This window comes from Orbicella franksi, chromosome 4 (assembly GCF_964199315.1).
Source record: "Orbicella franksi chromosome 4, jaOrbFran1.1, whole genome shotgun sequence".
NCBI lineage: Eukaryota > Metazoa > Cnidaria > Anthozoa > Scleractinia > Merulinidae > Orbicella > Orbicella franksi.
The window spans coordinates 8,725,905-8,744,800 of NC_138148.1; the positions used below are offsets into that span (position 1 = coordinate 8,725,905).

The window sequence follows — 18,896 nt, forward strand, 5'->3', positions numbered from 1 at the left end:
CAGTGCAAATTACACATCGAAATTCTGGATTATGATTGACTGAAAGACAATAGGAACTTTTCTAAGAAAATAATATCACGTAAAATGATGACGAAAATTTTGTGCTGAAACTTTGAAAAAAGTTTTCTCAAATGAGAAAAAATGGTTTCAAGAAAGATCTTCCGGCACTTCCTCCGCGCGAGTTTTTTCATGTTTATATTATTAATAAGTAATCATACGGTTTTCCTCGTTCAATTTGGAGTTAATTTGCACTTGTGAGTTTTTCAAAAAGCTGAAATTACACTCGCCGAAGCGGCTCGTGCAATTTCAGCTTTTTGAAAACTCACTCGTGCAAATTAATTCCAAATTGAACTCGAAATCGTATGATTACCTATACTTATTATTATTATTATTATTATTATTATTATTATTATTATTATTATTATTATTATTATTATTATTATTATTATTATTATTATAAATCTACTAGCCTATTACGAATGCCGTTCTCTTGTTGGCTACACTACTCACTATCTATTCTCTTGTAGATAGCGAGTAGCCTAGCAGTGTGAGGTTGTTACCAAAATGGCGGCCGTTTCTTTTCGTTTTCGAAGTGTCGATAAATAATGGTAATAGGACTGAGTGGAGTCCAATTCGGTCTGTAATCATACGAGTGATTAACAAAATCGGACGACCGCGAAGCGGGAGTCTGATTTGTTAATCACGAGTATGATTACAGACTGAATTGGACGACACGATGTCCTGTTACCAATTAATCAAAACTATGACAAAATTCGAGAAACGAACAAACTATCGATTGAGCGCTGAACGATTAAACGTCGTTATGAATGCTGAAAAACACAGCAGTTTACTCAACAAAGTGCACCGCAAGAGCGCGCGCAAAATGACGCGTGCTGTCCAATTACAAGCATGACGCGTACACTGTCCAATTAATGCTCAAATCGGGCTGCTGATAGCCAATCACGTTCGAGAATTTTGTCAGAGTTTTGATTAAGTCTTAAATGAAGTTTTTTAACGACTAGCAGATTTAGACTAGGACTAGTAGATTTATCATTTCTATGCGTATTGGAAATGTCGACCTCATAATGTAACAGTTGTTAAATAGAAACACGAGAGGAAGTTCGATAGAACGAATAATATTAAAATACATAAATATTAATAATTAGTCAATCATCATCTATCCTTTTCGAAGTTATATGTTTGTCTTAGAGGTAAGCACCCTGTTCTTTTTATATGGGAGCCACTCCCCCCCCCCCCCTCCCCCTTCCCCCGCGTCTAGACATAGATTTGGGACTAAATGCTATTTTTTAAAAGGATTTTTACGTCTGAAGTAAGGTAACCGTAGAAAGTAATGGCAGGTTATAAAGTAATACCCAGTAGCAGGTAACTGACTCTCCAGGTCGTGGATTTGACTTAAGCATGTCTTACGCACGGCCCGTACTCTTTAGTTTGAGCTAAAGTATGTGCCTACCTAGATGGCCCACAGTTATTTAGCTGATTTGGCCTGTGACGTGAGTTAGAGGTACTGTTGTATTTTCAGTCTGAAATAGAGAACGCTTTTCAACGAGGCTGTTAAAATTAAATAATACGAATGCCAGCCCCGAACAGGTCTGGATAGGATCACAGGGGTGGAAAACAGGGCAACTGTTCTGAGAACCACAGGGATACACTCCTACCCAAAAAATCGGAATAATTTCCTCTCCTTTTCCACTTTCCCCTTAGCCCCACGTCACCTCCCCAGTTTTTCAGGAAAAACACCTTACCCTAGCTTGCAAAAAGTAATTACTCGTATCGTTTCCCATTTCAATTCCCTTTCATTCTGACTTATGCTAGGACCCAGATCCTTGCTAAGTGATATGAATGCAACGCGCCTGCCTGCGCTTGCAGAGCCTTGCGAGTGATTTGTAACTATGGCGATCGAAGCTAGAAGGTTGTGAAGAAAGACGAATCTGCTGCAATAACACCCCTGATAGCTTTGCATACTCTCCATCAGACAAACAGCTATGCTTTTAGGAACGCTGCAAATAACTGGCGAGGAGCTGAGGGAAGCAGAAGTGAAAGGAATTTGCGAATGCTTGAATGACAACAGCATTCGAATTCTGTCCTTGCGTGGTTGTCGCGTTCACGACGATGACTTCAAGAGGTTGATGGAAGGTTTGAAAGAATGTGAATCGTTGGCTCAGCTCAATTTAAACCTGGGAGTCTGTAATGGCAAGCACAGAATCAAATGGCTTTCTGAAGCTTTGGTGGCCAATAAAGGTCTTAATTCGTTGTTGTAAGTATTCACTTCCATTTGTTTTATCACGCTTACTTAAACTTACATACCTTGCATCCGCTTCAATCGAAGTCAATTTTCTAAGTACAGTATATATAACTTTGATTGTCTTATTTGTAATACGTTCTAAGTGTTTCTGTATTTGTGGTAATTAAATAAAGCTAATCAGAAACAAGAGAAATCAAAGCCCAATTTTTGGCAAAACTATGAAATATGGCCCATAAGTTTCAATTTCCACTGTAGTCTGTTTGAAAGGTATGAATCCGGAATGTAAGTGGCTGCTTAAACTTGAACCGTGTTCCTTTTTTTTGTTGTTGTATGCATCAAAAAATATGTAGCAGCAAGTTCCCAACCACTATTAATAATTTCGATTTGATCACCACTTCCATACTGTTTTAATTTGAAAATTTTCCGGTAAATAATACTGTTTGAAACATTTATTTTGTTTTAGCTTGCACGGTACATCGCTTGGAGATGAAGGTTTGGAATGTCTGATGCCTGCACTTCAAGCTCATCCAAGACTTCAGTCTCTGGACTTTGGTGACTGCCAACTTGGGGATGATGGAATCAGACAAATCTGCACCCTTCTTCCTTCAAGTGAAGGAAGAAAGGGTCTTATAGAGCTTACACTGTCGGCAAACCAGGATGTGTCCCCACAAGGATGGACTCAACTTGCCATTGCTATTGCCGCAAATTCACAGCTTCAAAGTCTCTACCTTGACTACAACAACATTGGTGATTATGGGGCTGGAGTGCTTTCTGTTGCCATGGCAGCAAACTCAACGCTTGAGAGAGTTGATTTGGAAGGGTGTGGAGTGGGTGAGAAGGGAGGGGAAGTGTTTTTCGCTGTCATTGCTAATTACCCCACTAAAATGCAAGAACTGGTGTTGTTTGAGAATAACATCAGTGCAGAGCTTATTGGTCAAATCAATGACTGTTTGAACCAAAAGTCACGAGACTCAGCTGAGGAACAAGAGAGTTTTGAGAAGTCACAGGAAGAGGATAACAGCAATGAAGTGGCTTGCTAACCAGCTCTTCTGGGGTCCTTTAAACAATGGGGACTCGTGAGATGACCATGATCATAGCAGTATGGTTAACCCAGATATCAACTGGAAACATTCCACCATTAGTTGCATTGTATTTAGGGACTGAAATGACTCAGTCTTATCTTTTGTGGACAAATTCAGTTACTGTAATTATACGAATGGGGCAGCCTGCATAGGAAGCATTCCCAAATGGCTGAAGAATTTCTCACCAGCTGGTCATGCCAAATATAAGGCAAGAGCATAAAATCTATGGAGCAGGGGGTGTTCAGAGAGAAAAGATTTGCTACACAGGCTGAGAATGGGAAAAATATAGCACAAACCAGTGTTTGCTTGTGAAAACACTTCACACTATTTTATGCTCTCTTTTTCCGGTTCTAATTTTGTACTACATGGTGAAGCCTGATATGAGCTGTCAAGAAGTACTTTCTGTGGTAGTTTCTGTTTATTTTAACATCTTTGGTAGGAAGTGAATGAGCAAATTATTTCCAAGATAAAAAATAAGATATTGATAACTATTTTTATTGCTTATAGTCACACCACAACACAAAAGTGTAATTCATATTGATGAAATGCTCTGAACTTCACTCTACCTTTTATTACAACTTAGGTCTTCTACTTTACTGTGCCTTTGAATAACTCATAAACCCTGAAGTTCAATACTAACTAAAATTTACATTTTTGGCTGCTGTCAATCATAATTACGACATCCAATAACCCTTGAAAAAATGAAACAAACAAAATGAAATGAAATCTACCAATGAATCACAACCCACAGATATGACCTTTCTAACATGTTGAAGTAAGCCTCTGTTTCTTGAGAGGTGCACTGAGATCACTGATGGCAGCAAAACAGGAAACCATTACCTGAGCATAATTTGTGTTATTGAAAGGCACAGTAAGAGTATCACTGCCCTAAATACTGTAACGCAGTCAAATACTGTAACTTGTATTACTAACAGTACTGTAAAATCAGGTTATTTTGTACCTAGGCATCATTTTTTTAAATATTCTGATCTAAATTTTTTACTCTCTGAACTCTAAATACTTTAACGATGATGAATGTGTAGAGAAATTACGATGATTAATTAAAAGCACTTTTGTTAGACATGTGTATAGTCTAATTGTAGATGTATTTGAAATATGTCCAACTGCAGGGTAAGCAGCGTGTTGGACTCACTTTGGTGCATGTCCTGTAGAACATGAAAAACCATGTTGGGTTACAGTAGAGCTCAGGTGGGTGGTTCGGCATCTGCCTCCAACACACGAGGTTGCGGGTTTGGATCTGGGCTACTCCACCAACCAGGCATTTTAAAATAATGAGTAACAACATGCCTGTTATGCATAAAAAACTTTGTGTCAGCTCAGATGATTGGGTACTTCTAAGCAGTCACCTTCTGTTTAGGTCCCAAGGGTGCCTGCTGACAAGAGATCCAACTGTGCCATTTTTCAGGCATCTCTCTCTTGACGTTCTTATATTAAGTCTTCTACACTTGAAAGATGTCTAAAATTTAACCCCAAAGAAACGAAATACTGGTGACAAAGCTTCTCAAAAAATCACATATCAGTGATGGGTCATACCTTGGTTCTGTCAGTTTGTACATGAGGAACAACTAACTACACAGATATCTGTAAGTTTACATCATCTGAATTTTCCTGTCAAATCTTAGAAATTCTTCAACAAAGAAAGAACTAAGCACAAAACAAGAGAGGTATTTCTCCACCTCAAGTATAAGAATTATAACCCACTGCATGTGGTGGCCCATTTCTAAATTAAAGTCTTTATTACCAACAATATTTTTACTGTCAGGTTTGTGCTTAGGAGTTAAGACCAGGGAATTCTAATTTTCTTGGAGTCATAAATTCTTTAACAACTTCATCTGTGACTAGTTTTCTTCTTTCTTGGTGTTCTGCAACTAATGGCTGTAGAACTGAAGTGAGTTCTTTCTTGATTTCCCCTGAAAGCATCTTACCACTGGAATAGTCCTGACAAGAAAGAGAAGAAAGTAATGTTACCATCATGCATAAGCCAAGAACAAATTCAGGGATTTCACTAAGACTGCCACCAACAGGAAAAAGTTATCTTATGTTTACTCCAATAAATTCACCTGGTAACTTTCTTCATATTAACAACATCTGGACTGAAAAATTAACTGCACCAACTTTGCAGCTTTGGCCATCTGCTTAAAACCTAATCTACTGTAAGGTACATGTTAAGGTACCATGTAACTTTAAAGACCCAGTTTTGGCCAGGAGGCAGTCTGCAAACTGTGAGCATAATGAGCAATAGAACTCTCGCAATCCTGTTAACCAAAACAAAAACAGACATGCGAAAAGCATGATGGTCAATACTGGGTCTTTAAGTATGGTCTGCACCATCGTGAAAGTGGCCTATGCGTACCACTAAAGATTACAGCAGGTCCCATAGGATAAAGCAACTAGGGTAATGACAGGCTAGTAGCAAATCACAGTTTATCCCTCTGTCAGCAGTTGATAGCAGTTTATAATACATGTGTTGGACAGGTATGACCTAAAGATGCGTGTGTGCCATTTATATCATCAGCTACAGAATTTTGTTTGGTTGTGCCAACAGTTGACCAGTACCCCACAGTTCACCTGTCCAGTACCCATTCAGGTGATGTATTTCTGGGTGCAATAGGCACTGTTAGAGTCAAACATCTTACCCAAGAATACAACATGATAATGCCAGTTATACAAAGAAAAAAGCTGCGACTCAAACAAGCTGCTGCTTACATAAGACACAAACTTACTAATAAATGGTACATTTTAACCCATTCACGTCTCTAGAGCACAAGGCAAAAGCAAGGCATTAGTGAGAAATAAGCTGTGAACCATTTAAACAAGCACTTGGTACCTTACATAAGCTGCACTTGTAAAAAAATTAATAGTCCAGTTTGCATCTTGAGTAAGCCGCCACTTGTGTAAACCACCTCTTTTTTACTTCATATAAATGGCTCTATTGATACCAGGGGAGTTATACCAGGGGCCCAAAACCAGATCACTTGACCAGGAGTCCAACATGTTAACCATTAGGCCATACATGAAAGTAATCAGGCCTGCAATTACTTTGGTTTTGTTTCAATGGTTTTTCTACCGTTTGAGATTGGCTGAACAGTGTAATTTGTAAGTAACTGGTTTGGTTTAGGTTTTACAACACTCAATTGAAAAAAAGAAACTCTCTATTCTATACCAAAACCATTGTAGCAGGAAATATAGATACAGCACTCTGACTTATCTCAAAGAACCAACCTCTTTTATTTGAGCTAGTTTTTCATCGTCCTCCAAGAAGAAGGTAAGATACTGGTAAGCAATATCCACTGTCACATCTCCGCCATATTTCCTGTGATCTTCTACAGTATCGCGACCACCAGAAAAGGCATACTTATTCACCTGTAAAACAATTTCATATATAATAATCGTTCTTTGATCTCTTCAGGACTATGTAAGAAATCAACAACTTGGCAGCTACTCGCTTTGTCTGCCCAAAGGTTCAAATTATGTTTACTTAATAACACATCAAAAGAGTAAATAAGTTATTGAATGATACTATCCAATACCTTCTTTTTAATCTGAGCCTGGGAATCAGTGAGGAAGATTGAAGAGGTTGGGTCACTTGAGCTCATTTTTGTTTTTGCACCTTGCAGAGCAGGAAAGAATGTGGAAAATATCAGAGATGGCTTTGGACAACCAAGTCGTGGAGCCACATCTCGCGTCATTCTGAAGTACGGATCCTACGAATGCAAAAAGAACAATCATTATGATAAGTGCTATTGGCTCAGGAAAAGTATTCCACTTACTAAAACCCTGAACATGGAGTTAAATTAAAAAAAACACAAACATTAATAACGCCATGATCAAGTACTAGTCAAACAGTAACTGCTACTCCACTGAATAGAATGTTAGTCTATAGAGACAACCCCCTTCCCCTCCCCCAGGCTGTTTGTCAGGTGGCCTCAACAAATAGGACATTTCTGAATTGCCTTTAGCCTCTGTGTCAAAATGAATCTTCATGCGAAACCATTCATATGAAAATGAGTTCCCTCCAGGTTCATTTTCATGTAAATCAAACTTATTTTCATTAGAAGGGTTTTGTACAAAGACTCGTTTTGAAACAGAGGCAGAAGGTAACTGGTGGCCCATATTCCTGGGTGGAGTAAGGCAAGGGGAGAATATTCAGAACACAACAAAAATAATAATTCCAGCCAGCGTAAATCCAGATCTCCCTCAACTGCAACATAAAGTAGCATACTACAGCCACTGACTGAAGGCTGTTAATTACATGCCCAAGAAATTGCCAGTGGATGGATGGAGAGGGACACTGTGACAGGAACACGGCTTGTCTTTAGTAAGAAGAACACAATTTGACATGGCCAGGAATAAGACAACTAAACCTCTGGGTCAGGGTGACAATGCAACTCTCTCAACTAAGATTCTCACCTGATCTATTGCACAAGGGATAAGACACGGCACATCTTTTCTGCTGCCAAACGTGTGAGGAAACGAATGACTAAAAGATGGGGCAGCTTGGATGGCAGGAAAAGCTATTTTACCTGAAACACATAATAATTTAGTGTCAGACTTACAGAAATTCATTTTTGACAAATTATTTACCAGTAAGTTAGACTACTCAAGGCCGACTGAATATTTGAATTACAAAAATCATCAAAGTGAGCCAAAAAGGGGTTTTAAAAAAAATAAAGTACAACAGTACAGCAAAGGAAAATAAAATGTTAACAGATCACGCTCAACTTGGTTCACTGTGCCTCATCAAATATTCAACACTTTCATCATGCACATTCATGATGTATGCTGACCCTCTTACAACATGCAAACTTTGATCTTCTTGGAAAAGGAATTACAAGAACACAACAAACAGCAGCACTGCATACCTATACAGTCACTCTCGCCAAATCCAAAGATGGCTTTTACTTGGTTGTATGTCACACATCTCTGTATCTTGATGATGTTCTTATAAAATTCTGAGCTGCTCCTTAAAGTTGATAAAGAAAAAAATGCAAATCTGTTTTTCAGAACTAACTTATAAATAACCTAAATCCATATTGCATACCTGAAAAATATTTTTTATACATATTTGATACAGACCTCATCATTGTTTGAATTTCTCCTAAAGTGAAGAAACATCCTTACTAAATATAAAACAATTCCATGATGCATAGTTATTATCAGAAAATATCCACACCCACCCCAAGTAACTGGTTATCAAAAATTCTGAGGGAGAGGGGGTTTCAAAATGTTTTGAGAAAAGTATGTAGTAAACCTGGAGTGTTTTCCAAAGGGGTTGGAGGATTCAAACCTCAAACCAGATCAACCTTTCAAGGTCAGAGGCATATATATCTAGATTTTCTGGAACAACTAAGTAACACGCTTGTCAAGGAGCAGTACTTTGAAAGCAGATGATTAATTAAAATTATTTCCTCTGGTAAAGTCTGCTAATTTTCCTCTTACCCTATGTAATCAATATCAGAGAAGATAAAAGTCTTCTTTACATCAAAGCCACAAGCGATAATATCTTTTGCATTTTCATAAGCCAGCCTGTGTGCTTCTTCACATTCCAAATCCTTTAGGAAAAACTTTTCATCATCTGTCAGCTGGATCACCAAGGGTACATTGAAGGCATCCTGTAGATATCTAAATTGGAAGGAATAAATCTCTCCACTAGTTATAAACATGAGGACAAGATTCCCAAGGCCTTCTAGATTAAGATGTCTCATAAGTTATGTAATTGTTCGCATACAAAAGCATATTATTTTGTTGCCAGGAAACAACACTTAGGATACATCTTAACTTGGGAGAGCTGCATGAATCTGGCCCCTAAAGTTCAGAAAGTCAGCAGGATAGACAGAGGAAAGTGATTATAATATTAAGGGTCAGTGTAACATCAAGATGTCAATTCATGAACTAATGGTTAGTCCAGGACATGGTCTTATGACAACTATCAAAGTTGATCAACTCAGCTCAGTTTAAGGATACCCATCGTAAACAACAATAACTATAAGGACTGGGACTGTAAGAACAAAAGAAAGTGTATTCTTGACGCACAGCAAACTTTTCCAAGTGCACAAGAGAATTAAGAAGGCCAAGGACCTCCCCCCCCCCCCCCCCCGCACCTAAGGAATAAGACTTCAACCTATAGATGGTGACACACTTTGTCTTGTAACCAATACCTTAAATTTTTCAAAACCTTGGAAAAGACCTTATCTGACACATCATGCATCTAAAAAGACATCCAAATTCCATGCAAGAATTTGAGACAAACATTACAAAGCTCCAAAATACCAAACCTGTGGTACCTATTGTTAAACATAATTTGGGTATCTTTCATTTCATGTTCAATTATAATTAATTATCATCACAGTTAAGTTACTACAGTTCAAAAAGACTTGGAGTTTCGACTGTTTCTAAAATTAACATGAGCAAAGAATTTTTTTTATTACTTTAAAATAAGGGAACATTCACAAAAAGTTTTTTTTTCCTTCAAAATAAACGATGTGACTTGATAATCAATAACAGTTACTAATGGGAGAACAATCAAGTAGCTTACTTTGTGAAGATGAAAGGAATCAGATGTCCCATGTGCATTGCTTCTGAGGATGGACCTCGTCCAGTATACAAATAAAATGGCTTTCCCTTTTCGTACATATCCAGAACATAGTCAAGATCCCTAGAAACATTCAATACAAAGAATATTTATTTAATATATTGAAAGTAAGCGCTGCCAATAGACAGACTCAGCTAACGTATTTATATCTTTATTGCCAATCAATTCAGATCATGTGACGATTTACCACAATTGCTACTAATCTTGCAATCTGATTGGCTAATTTGCCATTGTCAGTAAGGGTCCAGACAACGCTGCTCACATCATTGTGTCATACAATGCCTTTTTCAGCTCGCGTTGTGAAAAAAAAAAACATCTTCTTTGACATTAATATTGTGGAAAAAAACAAATCGAATGTAGTTTAGCGTTGTCTATACTCTTATCAGCAATGATATGCGTCATCACAGTGCTTAAAATTTGTTGTGGTGCACCTCGTGAGTCCACAACATTTTGACCACTGTGATAACGCATATTGTTGTTGGTAAGAGTACAGACAACGCTAAACCACATTCAATTTGTTAATTTGCACATACTCCCATAAAATCAGTTGCCTCAGACAAATTGCACAGTTGTAACCTTCCAGTGAATCATCACATGGTCTGACTTGGGACGTAACAAGTATGTTAAACACATAAGCTGAATCTGTCTATTCCAAGACTTTCTAATGTCAAACATTCATTTTTATTTAGATAGATACCGAGAATTTGGTAATAAACAAGATCATAATACATGTATCCCTCATGCGATCATTTTCTTTCTTCTCATTACCAATCGTCTACACAAGGTGTTAAATTAGTACAGAGAAATTATATGTTGATAAGCTAACACATAATTTTCTAAGATCAATAAGTAGTCAATGATTTTTAAGGAGTAACTCCCATAAAAGACTCACCAGTTTCCATTTTTTTAATTGTTTAACTGTTTTTTATTGTTGGTTCCAAAACTTACAGAAACCTCTCGCAACCACTGGAAATGAAAATTCACCTGTGAGAGAAGAACACACCCCTTCTTAGCAAATGGTGAGGTGGTTTCCCTGTCAATTTTTGAATCCTTTCTTTGTGTCGGTCTTCCAACTTTGAACAACCAAACTGTCCTGTGGATCATATGTAGTACCAAAAACAATTAACCAAGTATCAAATGGTTGCTACAATTTTCTCTAACTTCATCTTATAACTTGAAAACATATGGCGTTAGATCATTCTCCATGGCAGCACCAATACTATGGAATGCTCTACCATTTGAAATAAGAAATAGTTCGTCTGTGTCCGTCTTTAAAACTAGACTCAAATAGTTTCTTTTCAAAAAAGCCTTCTTGCAATTTATTTTAAACTAATGTTTTTAATTTTCAGATTATTTTTTTAGATTTTCGCTGATAATTATTGTAAAGCACCTTTGAACATTATGATACTGGTGCTATAGAAATCTATTATTTATTATTTAACAAGGAAGGAGTAGACTCTTTATGTCTGTGCCAGTGTTATACCTTCTTGCTTCTCCCCCTGCTCTGGCAGCGAAGTCAATTATTCACTGTTGAAGTTTCTTTGCCTTAAATTACAATATAAAAAAGGAGTCTACAAGTGGTTCATCAGGCCAAAACTTATCATTGGTCTTTGTAGGATGAGGTGACTACCAACAGTAGTTACAGTTGTTAACCAGATGCATGGCCCATCTGACCGTCCATCTGTTCAACTGACTGATCTGACATTGGTAAATGGTTATTCTGCCAGATCTGGTATAAATTCTCCTTACTAACCCATGCCATTTTTAAATTTTATAGAACAAATGAGAAAAATCTGATCATAAACGTAAGTCTTAATTATAGCACTTGAAGCTATTTTTCATCATTTTATGGGTGAAAGGGTTCGGGAATGGTGCGGGGTGACACTTTTATTTTTCAGACTGGGTCAAAATTACCCCTTACCCGTCCCTCTCCCCTTGCTGCATTACATGTACCTCGTGTATGCTTTAATAAGCTTACCTATTGATTAAAGATCGACGTCTACTGCACCGGTGAAATTGTTTTCTTAAATTAAGGACCTTACCTTGGGCATTTAATAGCATTATCAGCGACAAGACAATAAACAGAAACGGAAGCGAGCACTTACTGATCAACTTGTCGTAATCGATTCCCTTGTTGTCCGCTGCAACTACTTTTTCCATTGTCACGATTTGTTCGGCTTCTCCATTAGCCACGTTCTCCTTATTACCTTCATCACTAGAGGCCGCCATGCTCAAAACGTTTGTCCTGACACTTCTGAAAATTTTAGGAAATAGAATAACTTTTCCTCTCCTTTGGAGAATTGGAAAAACCATGCACTACCGGCATCCAGGTAAATAAATTTCGAGGAAAATTTCTTCTTGCATCAGAAAGCTTGAGCCCACGATCATTGTGGCGCGTAAAATTTCCGTGTATGTGAACTTGAATTGTCTTACATCTCACTTTGTTTGTTGAACTAGGATGTAGGGCTTTTAAGCCCCGGCCAAACGATCGCAACATTTCAACCCAACATGTCGCAACATTGTTGGGCGCAACATTGTTGGGCGCAATATGTTGCGTGCGTTTGGCCACCCTGTTGCGATGTGTTGCGACATGTTGCGACATGTTGGGTGTTGTTGGCTTAAATTTGAAATTGGTCAAATTTTTCATGCAACGTTTGTAGATGTTGCATGATGTTGTAGTCGTTTGGCCAGGTTCGTGTAACATCGCACTAGTTCGATTTTCAATACCCAACATGTCGCAACACGTCGCAACAGGGTGGCCAAACGCGTGCAACATGTTGCGCCCAACAATGTTGCGATATGTTGTGCTGAAATGTTGGGATCGTTTGGTCGGAGCTTGCAAATGCTGGGCCAATAATGTTGCGACATTTTGTGTTGATATGTTGCGATTGTTTGGCCGGGGCTTTAATCATTGACAGGTCTGCTAGTTTGACTTCATTATCTACACCTACTTTCAGAACCGGCCACTAAAATCCATACTCCTTTTCCGGACTCAAATGTTTGTTGTAAGTTAGTTTTGGAGTGGAGGGGTCAATATTTCATTTTGTCAGAATAAAAGCGTGGTACAGTTATGAAAAATTTCCTTAAAAGCCATAGCCATGTTAGGCTCGATTTCCAGCCGTTTTGGGAGTGAGGTTCCTCCCAACGAACCATTCGCCCAAAATGGCAAAACTCACAATCCACATGCCAGGCAATACTCCAGATGCAATGCTTCGAGACAGCACATATATGGCTAAAAAGCTAAGATAGGAACGTAACAAGGGGTGGGGGGGTCGGGGCAGGTTCTTTACCTTGCCAGACAGTAATATAAATGTGAAGTATATGTGAAATAATTCATATTTGAACTCCGGTTGTAGATGAGTGAATAATGATCATAGCAGTAAATTTCCAATTTAAGGAATTGGAAAGAAGAAGCCTGAAAAAATCAGGGCTTCAATGGGATTCGAACCCGCGACCTCCGCGATACTGGTGCGATGCTCTACCAACTGAGCTATGAAGCCACACATTGGGAGCGAGGTCAATTGAGTTCATATCTTCCCGTGAGGAGTGAAATGATGTGAAGTATATATGAAGTAATTCATATTTGAACTGCGGTTGTAGATGAGTGAAGAATGATCATCGCAGGAAATTTCCAATTTAAGGAATTGGAAAAGCATTTGCATTTGCTCCGGTATCGCGGAGGTCACGGGTTCGAATCCCATTGAAGCCCTGATTTTTGCAGGCTTCTTCTTTCCAATTCCTTAAATTGGAAATTTCCTGCGATGATCATTCTTCACTCAGTAATATAAATGTTAACCGATGAATGCCCTGAAAAACTTGTCGCAAATAGGAACACCACTTCAACTGCCGAATGGTCAAGTTCTTAATTAGAGGAGTCTAAGGGGACCTAAGGGAATGCTGGTCTTTAGGAGGACAAGTACAAACAACCACTACTAGGTCAAAATGAAGTCTGTGTCAGGGTAAATGGTTTCCCAATATCACACACAAAACAAAATTGAACTGAATCACATATTTATTTCATGCAAAATGTAACAGTCCCTCCTTGAGGGTAGCCATTTAACTAGTATGCATCGTTTTTTTTTTTTCTTTTTTTTTTTAATCTTAAATTTCAGTCCCTTGTAAAACAGTGTGGCTATCAGATCTAAAACCACAACTGAGAATGTTAGCAGCATTTCTGTTGTGACAGTTTGATTATGCCTCTTGCTTGAGAGAAATCAAGGAACATTTCTCTGTAATTACAATTTTATTAGCTCAATAAGTTTGTGTTTTTGTTTGTAGCATTTTGAGTAATTAAACAGGCACGAAGAACATACAGTATGTACTGCACTATTAAAAACAACTAAAATAATGTTACCATAACTTTAATTTCGGAACCTCTAAATAAAAGAACCACCACTGAAATATTTTCAGTTCTATTTCCCTAAGTGAAAACCAAAATATTATCCTTTCAGCACTACAAAAGGTCAACATGCAGATCTATAACAGCAAAAGAAACATACCAGTATGTAGTTTGAAAAACCTAAATTATAAGCTTCAAACGGAGTCATGTATGATCTATGAGCATCAATCAGTTTTGATGTTATTTCTGTTTCGTTATTTTAGGGGGTCCTAAATTTCCAACCCTGTAAAAACCACCATGTGACCTTATTCCCTCCTGAACACCTCAAGGGAAACACTCTACATGATTTCTTGTCTAGCTTTATAAAGAATCTCTGAGTCTCATTGCTATTTACATATTGTGTATGGATCTTATAGACTAAGAAATCTGTAGGCTTGTATAGAAGTTCTACAGTTTTACATCCGGGTATGTTGAAAACAATCTCTGAGTTATTGCATTCAATTGGACATCCTTGACATATCATCTCAGTGCTACTTAACAATTGAACTTCACCATCTCACATATCTGTAGGAAGACACCAACAATAATAGTGTAAGGTTTACAAAATACAGAGAATAATCAACTACTGTACTAGTAGCAAAATAACATCCTGTTCACAAAAGTTATATGTTGGCAACCACACAAAAACACTTGTGCTTGTGTTCTGTGTTTTTATTAGTAGAAGGTCATAGCGCAAGACCTGCCTTCAAGTGTTTTTTTTATATATTAAATGTGCAAGTATGCAGCTTGAAAACAAGTAAGACGGATCTATAGTTGTTTGCCTGCTTTTTAACAGTCAATGAACTACTTATGTTTGTAATAGAGATTAACCTTGAGTAAAATCATCTTGCAAGTTACATATTCTTCACCTGAAAGATTTGAAATAAAGGGCTTCTTTAGTAATCACCTGAGGTGAAGTGGCAACATCTAGTGGTGATTCGCCCTCATAGTTGGTCATTCTCGGGTCAGCACCTGCAGCCAGTAGCAGAGCTACTATAGATTCCATGCCACGCCCAGCAGCAATATGCAGTGGTGTGATTTCGTCAAGTGTCATAGCATCTGCATCTGCATTGCATTCATACAGAAGGCAGTTCACCATGGACAGGTTGTCTGCTTCAACTGCATGGTGGAGTGCAGAGCGTCCACTCTTTCCATCCTGCAAAATGAGATCATAAATTACTCAGTTTGATTTCAGCTCAAAGCACGATAATTTATATATATTCATCCCTCTGCATTTCAACTCCTGCCCAAGATAAACCCTTGCAAAGGCTGTCATACTAAACCAGACTAATGGGCCAGTTTCATTATATTAAAACTCCAGCATGGCACTGAGTTTTAAGGGAACAAAAACAAAAGAACTGCATCCAGGGATGAATAAGAGAAGTAGTGGATGCCCCAAACAACTATACAGGGCTAGAAATGCCGATAATTATCAGTTAACAAATGCATTTCAAAAGACTCTGCAAGTTGTTGTGACCCAACCTTGTTCCAGTTCTATTGTTCATAAATAAAGTGGAATGAGGAAAAAGGTCTAACGAAACAGAAAGAAATAAGGCATACCTGCATATTAACATTAGCTCCAAGAGACACAAGATAACTGACGATCTGAACACTATGCATAAACACTGCGCTGTGAAGTGCAGTAAATCCTGCAAAAAATATCAGTGAGAGTTAACTAAAGTCCATCATACGAAATTATGCTGATCAAGTGAAAACTGGCGCACTAACATAAATTAACACACAAAGTTAAGTGCTTAGAAATAATCAATTTCATAATTTTGCTTCAATTTAGTACATCCTCTAACAGTCTTGTGACCAAAATATAAATTCCCTTTGGTGTATGTCACAATTTCTCCGAATTTAGTCTTAAATCAAGAAAAACATCAGGAAGTTTGTATCTTCCTTATTCTCATCACTTGTCTCATTAGCATTGCATTGACATTTGTAAGGAGACAATAAATATCAATCATTCACGAAATTCGAAAGGATCAGCAGAAGGGGAAAAAGTCTCAAAACGAAACTGCTTTCATGCATATTTCCCTTTCCTAAATGTGGGGAAACCCCCGCTTAAACAATTGATCCAAACAAACGGAAACAACTACTGCTTCCACAGCACATTTTTCCTTAATCGCGAGGGAAACCCCCGTAAGTTTGGAGTCATCAATCGAAACTACATGTACCTGCACGGCGTGAGCGAAAAAAATCAACATTTTTCCTGAATGATCAAAAAAGGAAAACCGTTTCAACTCTGAATAATAAAATGCTACATATTTGGACTTACCATTGTAGTCTCGCTCATGCAGCATATTGTAAACTCTCTCTTTCATATCTTCATTCCATCGTTTATCATTTAATGGCCTTACAATTTCCTTCACACAATCCAGATCTCCTTGCTCGCAAGCTAAATGCAAGGCTGTTCTGCCATGGCGGTCCGGAATGTCCGGAGAAGCCCCGGCCTCCAATAACCTTCGGATCGCGGCGGGTTGGCGCGTGATGGTCGCCAGGTGAAGCGGTGTCTAAAGAAAGAGAAAACAGGAAACCTTATTCGGTTGAAAAATAACGACAATTTGTTGAGAGAAACACAAAGTAATGCTTTAATCGCCTCTTTCGCGTTCGTCTTTGAGATCACTTGCAATCCGATGTGCCAAACTAATGCGAAAGTATGCCAAACATTTGTTTGCATTTTATAGTTTAAGCTTACCTGTTTCAGATAGTTGTACATGTCGAGACATTCTCTGCAAGGTGCGACAGAAATGATTGCATCTGTTTCCATGGGTTTCATGTTTACAATCGACAAATGAAGAGCCCTGTTTTACGGGAAAATAGACAGCATGAGAAATCGGCCTCAGCATGTTTAAAAACGTCAACAAGCATTGCAGATATTTGGCATCCAGCATTTCTTGGAAAGAAAACATCTTGGGAAACAGTTTCATAAATCGATCATGATTTCTGAAAGTTTACATAGAAAGTATGAGAGTTCTGTCCCTGATTATACAAAAATAGCCAGGAGAAGGTTTCAAGACTTTTCCATTATAAAAAATTATATTTGGAACTCGAGTGCCGTGCGGTGTGAAACTTGTCCGTTGTTAACATGGCGCGCGGGAGTACCATTTTAAAAGTTTTGAACATACGAAAGCTTTAAAACGTGTTGTTAGGAGTTATCTTCTCGTTTTTATGGGAAACAAGGAAACACTAAACCATGAAAGAAATTTTACTTTCACTGGGAAAACTAAGAAATGGGAAAACCATAATTTTGTTTCCTCCAAAGGCAAAGGTCATCAGACGTGGCCATCGTCAGCACGTATAAAATTTTAGTTTGGGAAAAATCTATCAAAGCTCATTTCGCTTGAAAACTTACGTATCTCCATCGTCGTCTTGTAGAAACAACAGCCTTCTAACATGTTCTTGAGCAAATAAATATCTCACATCATTACTCCGGGCATAATTAAGAAAAAGTTCTTCAGTCTGTGAAAGTACTTGATCGTTTGCTTCGAGGGAAGGATGTCTTGTGTTCGTGTCGGGATCGGAGATGGTTAGATTTTGCGTCCTCTCCTCAACGCTCCGTATTTCGTTGTCATTACATTCCATGCTTTGAGAACGAAGCTCTTCGTCGTCTCCAAACCCAGAGTCACACTGTATGCTGGCGGTGACTGCCTTTCCTCCTCCCTGGACGAAAGAGGAGAGCTTTTGTTGTGCAAGCCCGCTCCGCATCGCTCCTCGCGGAATCAGCTTTCGCGGTCCAACAGTTGAATCCATTTCTCTAGACGATAAAATCTTATGGATAAAACCTTACGCAACTCAAAAGTAACACAGACTTCACTAACGAGCAAAAATAATGCAAATCGTTTCGTAAAACTTCCTCCGTCGAACGGTAGCGTAAAATGCTTGGAAACGCCAAAAGATGGCGGATAGGGGCGTTTATACAACTCTGCCTCGTCGAAGGGAAATTTCCCTTTTTCACGTGACAAAGGGCTGACCAATCGCTGACCACCTCTGACCACTCAGAAACGACGTTGGAAAAATATTAACCAATCAGCGACTTCCTTTTCTAGGAGTCAAGGGACCTTCCCGGGGTCCCCGGGGCGACTTTTCCCAGTCGTGAAGGAATGCAATGAATGTCAGCTGCTGATGAATTATTAATTAGGGGATTCCCCGAAACGCGACCTCGAACAGTCGATTTCGAAACACGATATTGTTTGAGATAGATGACGCTCGAGAAGCGCAGAATTTGCGTGTTTGTGTAAATGAACCTCTTTGTCTAAACGATGACTGCGTGTACTGTACTTCCACTTTGTATTTTCTGCATTTCCGTCATAAGTGAAAACTTACGAGAAGCTATATCGTCTCCAGAAAATTAAAAAGCACGGGGACTTTTTTCCTGCCGACTCCCGTGCCATTTAAGGGCACGCTTGCTCAGGTTTTTCGAGAGATCGTGAAGTGGTGATAAATCCCCCACTCAAAATATTTTTCGAGTATTATTTTTTTGCTATATCAGCTAAAATGATTTCATGGTTAAAATTAAGAAACAATGTATTTACCTAAGAAACATTTTAATAATGT

The 18,896-nt window shown here is 38.4% G+C and overlaps 3 protein-coding genes across 4 annotated transcripts; 1 reads left to right on the forward strand and 2 right to left on the reverse strand.

Moving 5' to 3' along the window:
• Positions 1 to 1,408: 1,408 nt before the first annotated feature.
• On the forward strand, positions 1,409 to 4,423 carry LOC145484450 (leucine-rich repeat-containing protein 73-like). Its single transcript, XM_081463073.1, has 2 exons — positions 1,409 to 2,275; positions 2,727 to 4,423. The coding sequence occupies exons 1-2, from the start codon at positions 2,004 to 2,006 to the stop codon at positions 3,301 to 3,303; spliced, it is 849 nt and encodes a 282-aa protein (XP_081319199.1). The 5' UTR covers positions 1,409 to 2,003; the 3' UTR covers positions 3,304 to 4,423.
• On the reverse strand, positions 4,321 to 12,487 carry LOC145484423 (tryptophan--tRNA ligase, cytoplasmic-like). The gene is made up of 9 exons (XM_081463042.1): positions 12,064 to 12,487; positions 10,943 to 11,051; positions 9,902 to 10,021; positions 8,806 to 8,988; positions 8,229 to 8,329; positions 7,777 to 7,889; positions 6,897 to 7,070; positions 6,589 to 6,729; positions 4,321 to 5,304 (listed from the first exon to the last, which is right to left on the reverse strand). Exons 1-9 carry the CDS (start codon positions 12,269 to 12,271, stop codon positions 5,137 to 5,139), a joined length of 1,317 nt encoding a protein of 438 aa, XP_081319168.1. The 5' UTR covers positions 12,272 to 12,487; the 3' UTR covers positions 4,321 to 5,136.
• A 1,465-nt stretch (positions 12,488 to 13,952) lies between these two features.
• LOC145484429 (nuclear factor NF-kappa-B p105 subunit-like) lies at positions 13,953 to 18,265 on the reverse strand. Of its 2 annotated transcripts, none has more exons than XM_081463050.1 (6): positions 17,695 to 18,265; positions 17,038 to 17,143; positions 16,618 to 16,852; positions 15,897 to 15,985; positions 15,206 to 15,492; positions 13,953 to 14,861 (listed from the first exon to the last, which is right to left on the reverse strand). In XM_081463050.1, exons 1-6 carry the CDS (start codon positions 18,090 to 18,092, stop codon positions 14,846 to 14,848), a joined length of 1,131 nt encoding a protein of 376 aa, XP_081319176.1. In that variant the 5' UTR covers positions 18,093 to 18,265; the 3' UTR covers positions 13,953 to 14,845. The 2 variants fall into 2 exon arrangements, with proteins under 2 accessions (XP_081319176.1, XP_081319177.1); XM_081463051.1 differs by having other exon boundaries at positions 15,244 to 15,492; positions 17,695 to 18,262.
• Between the last annotated feature and the right edge of the window lie 631 nt (positions 18,266 to 18,896).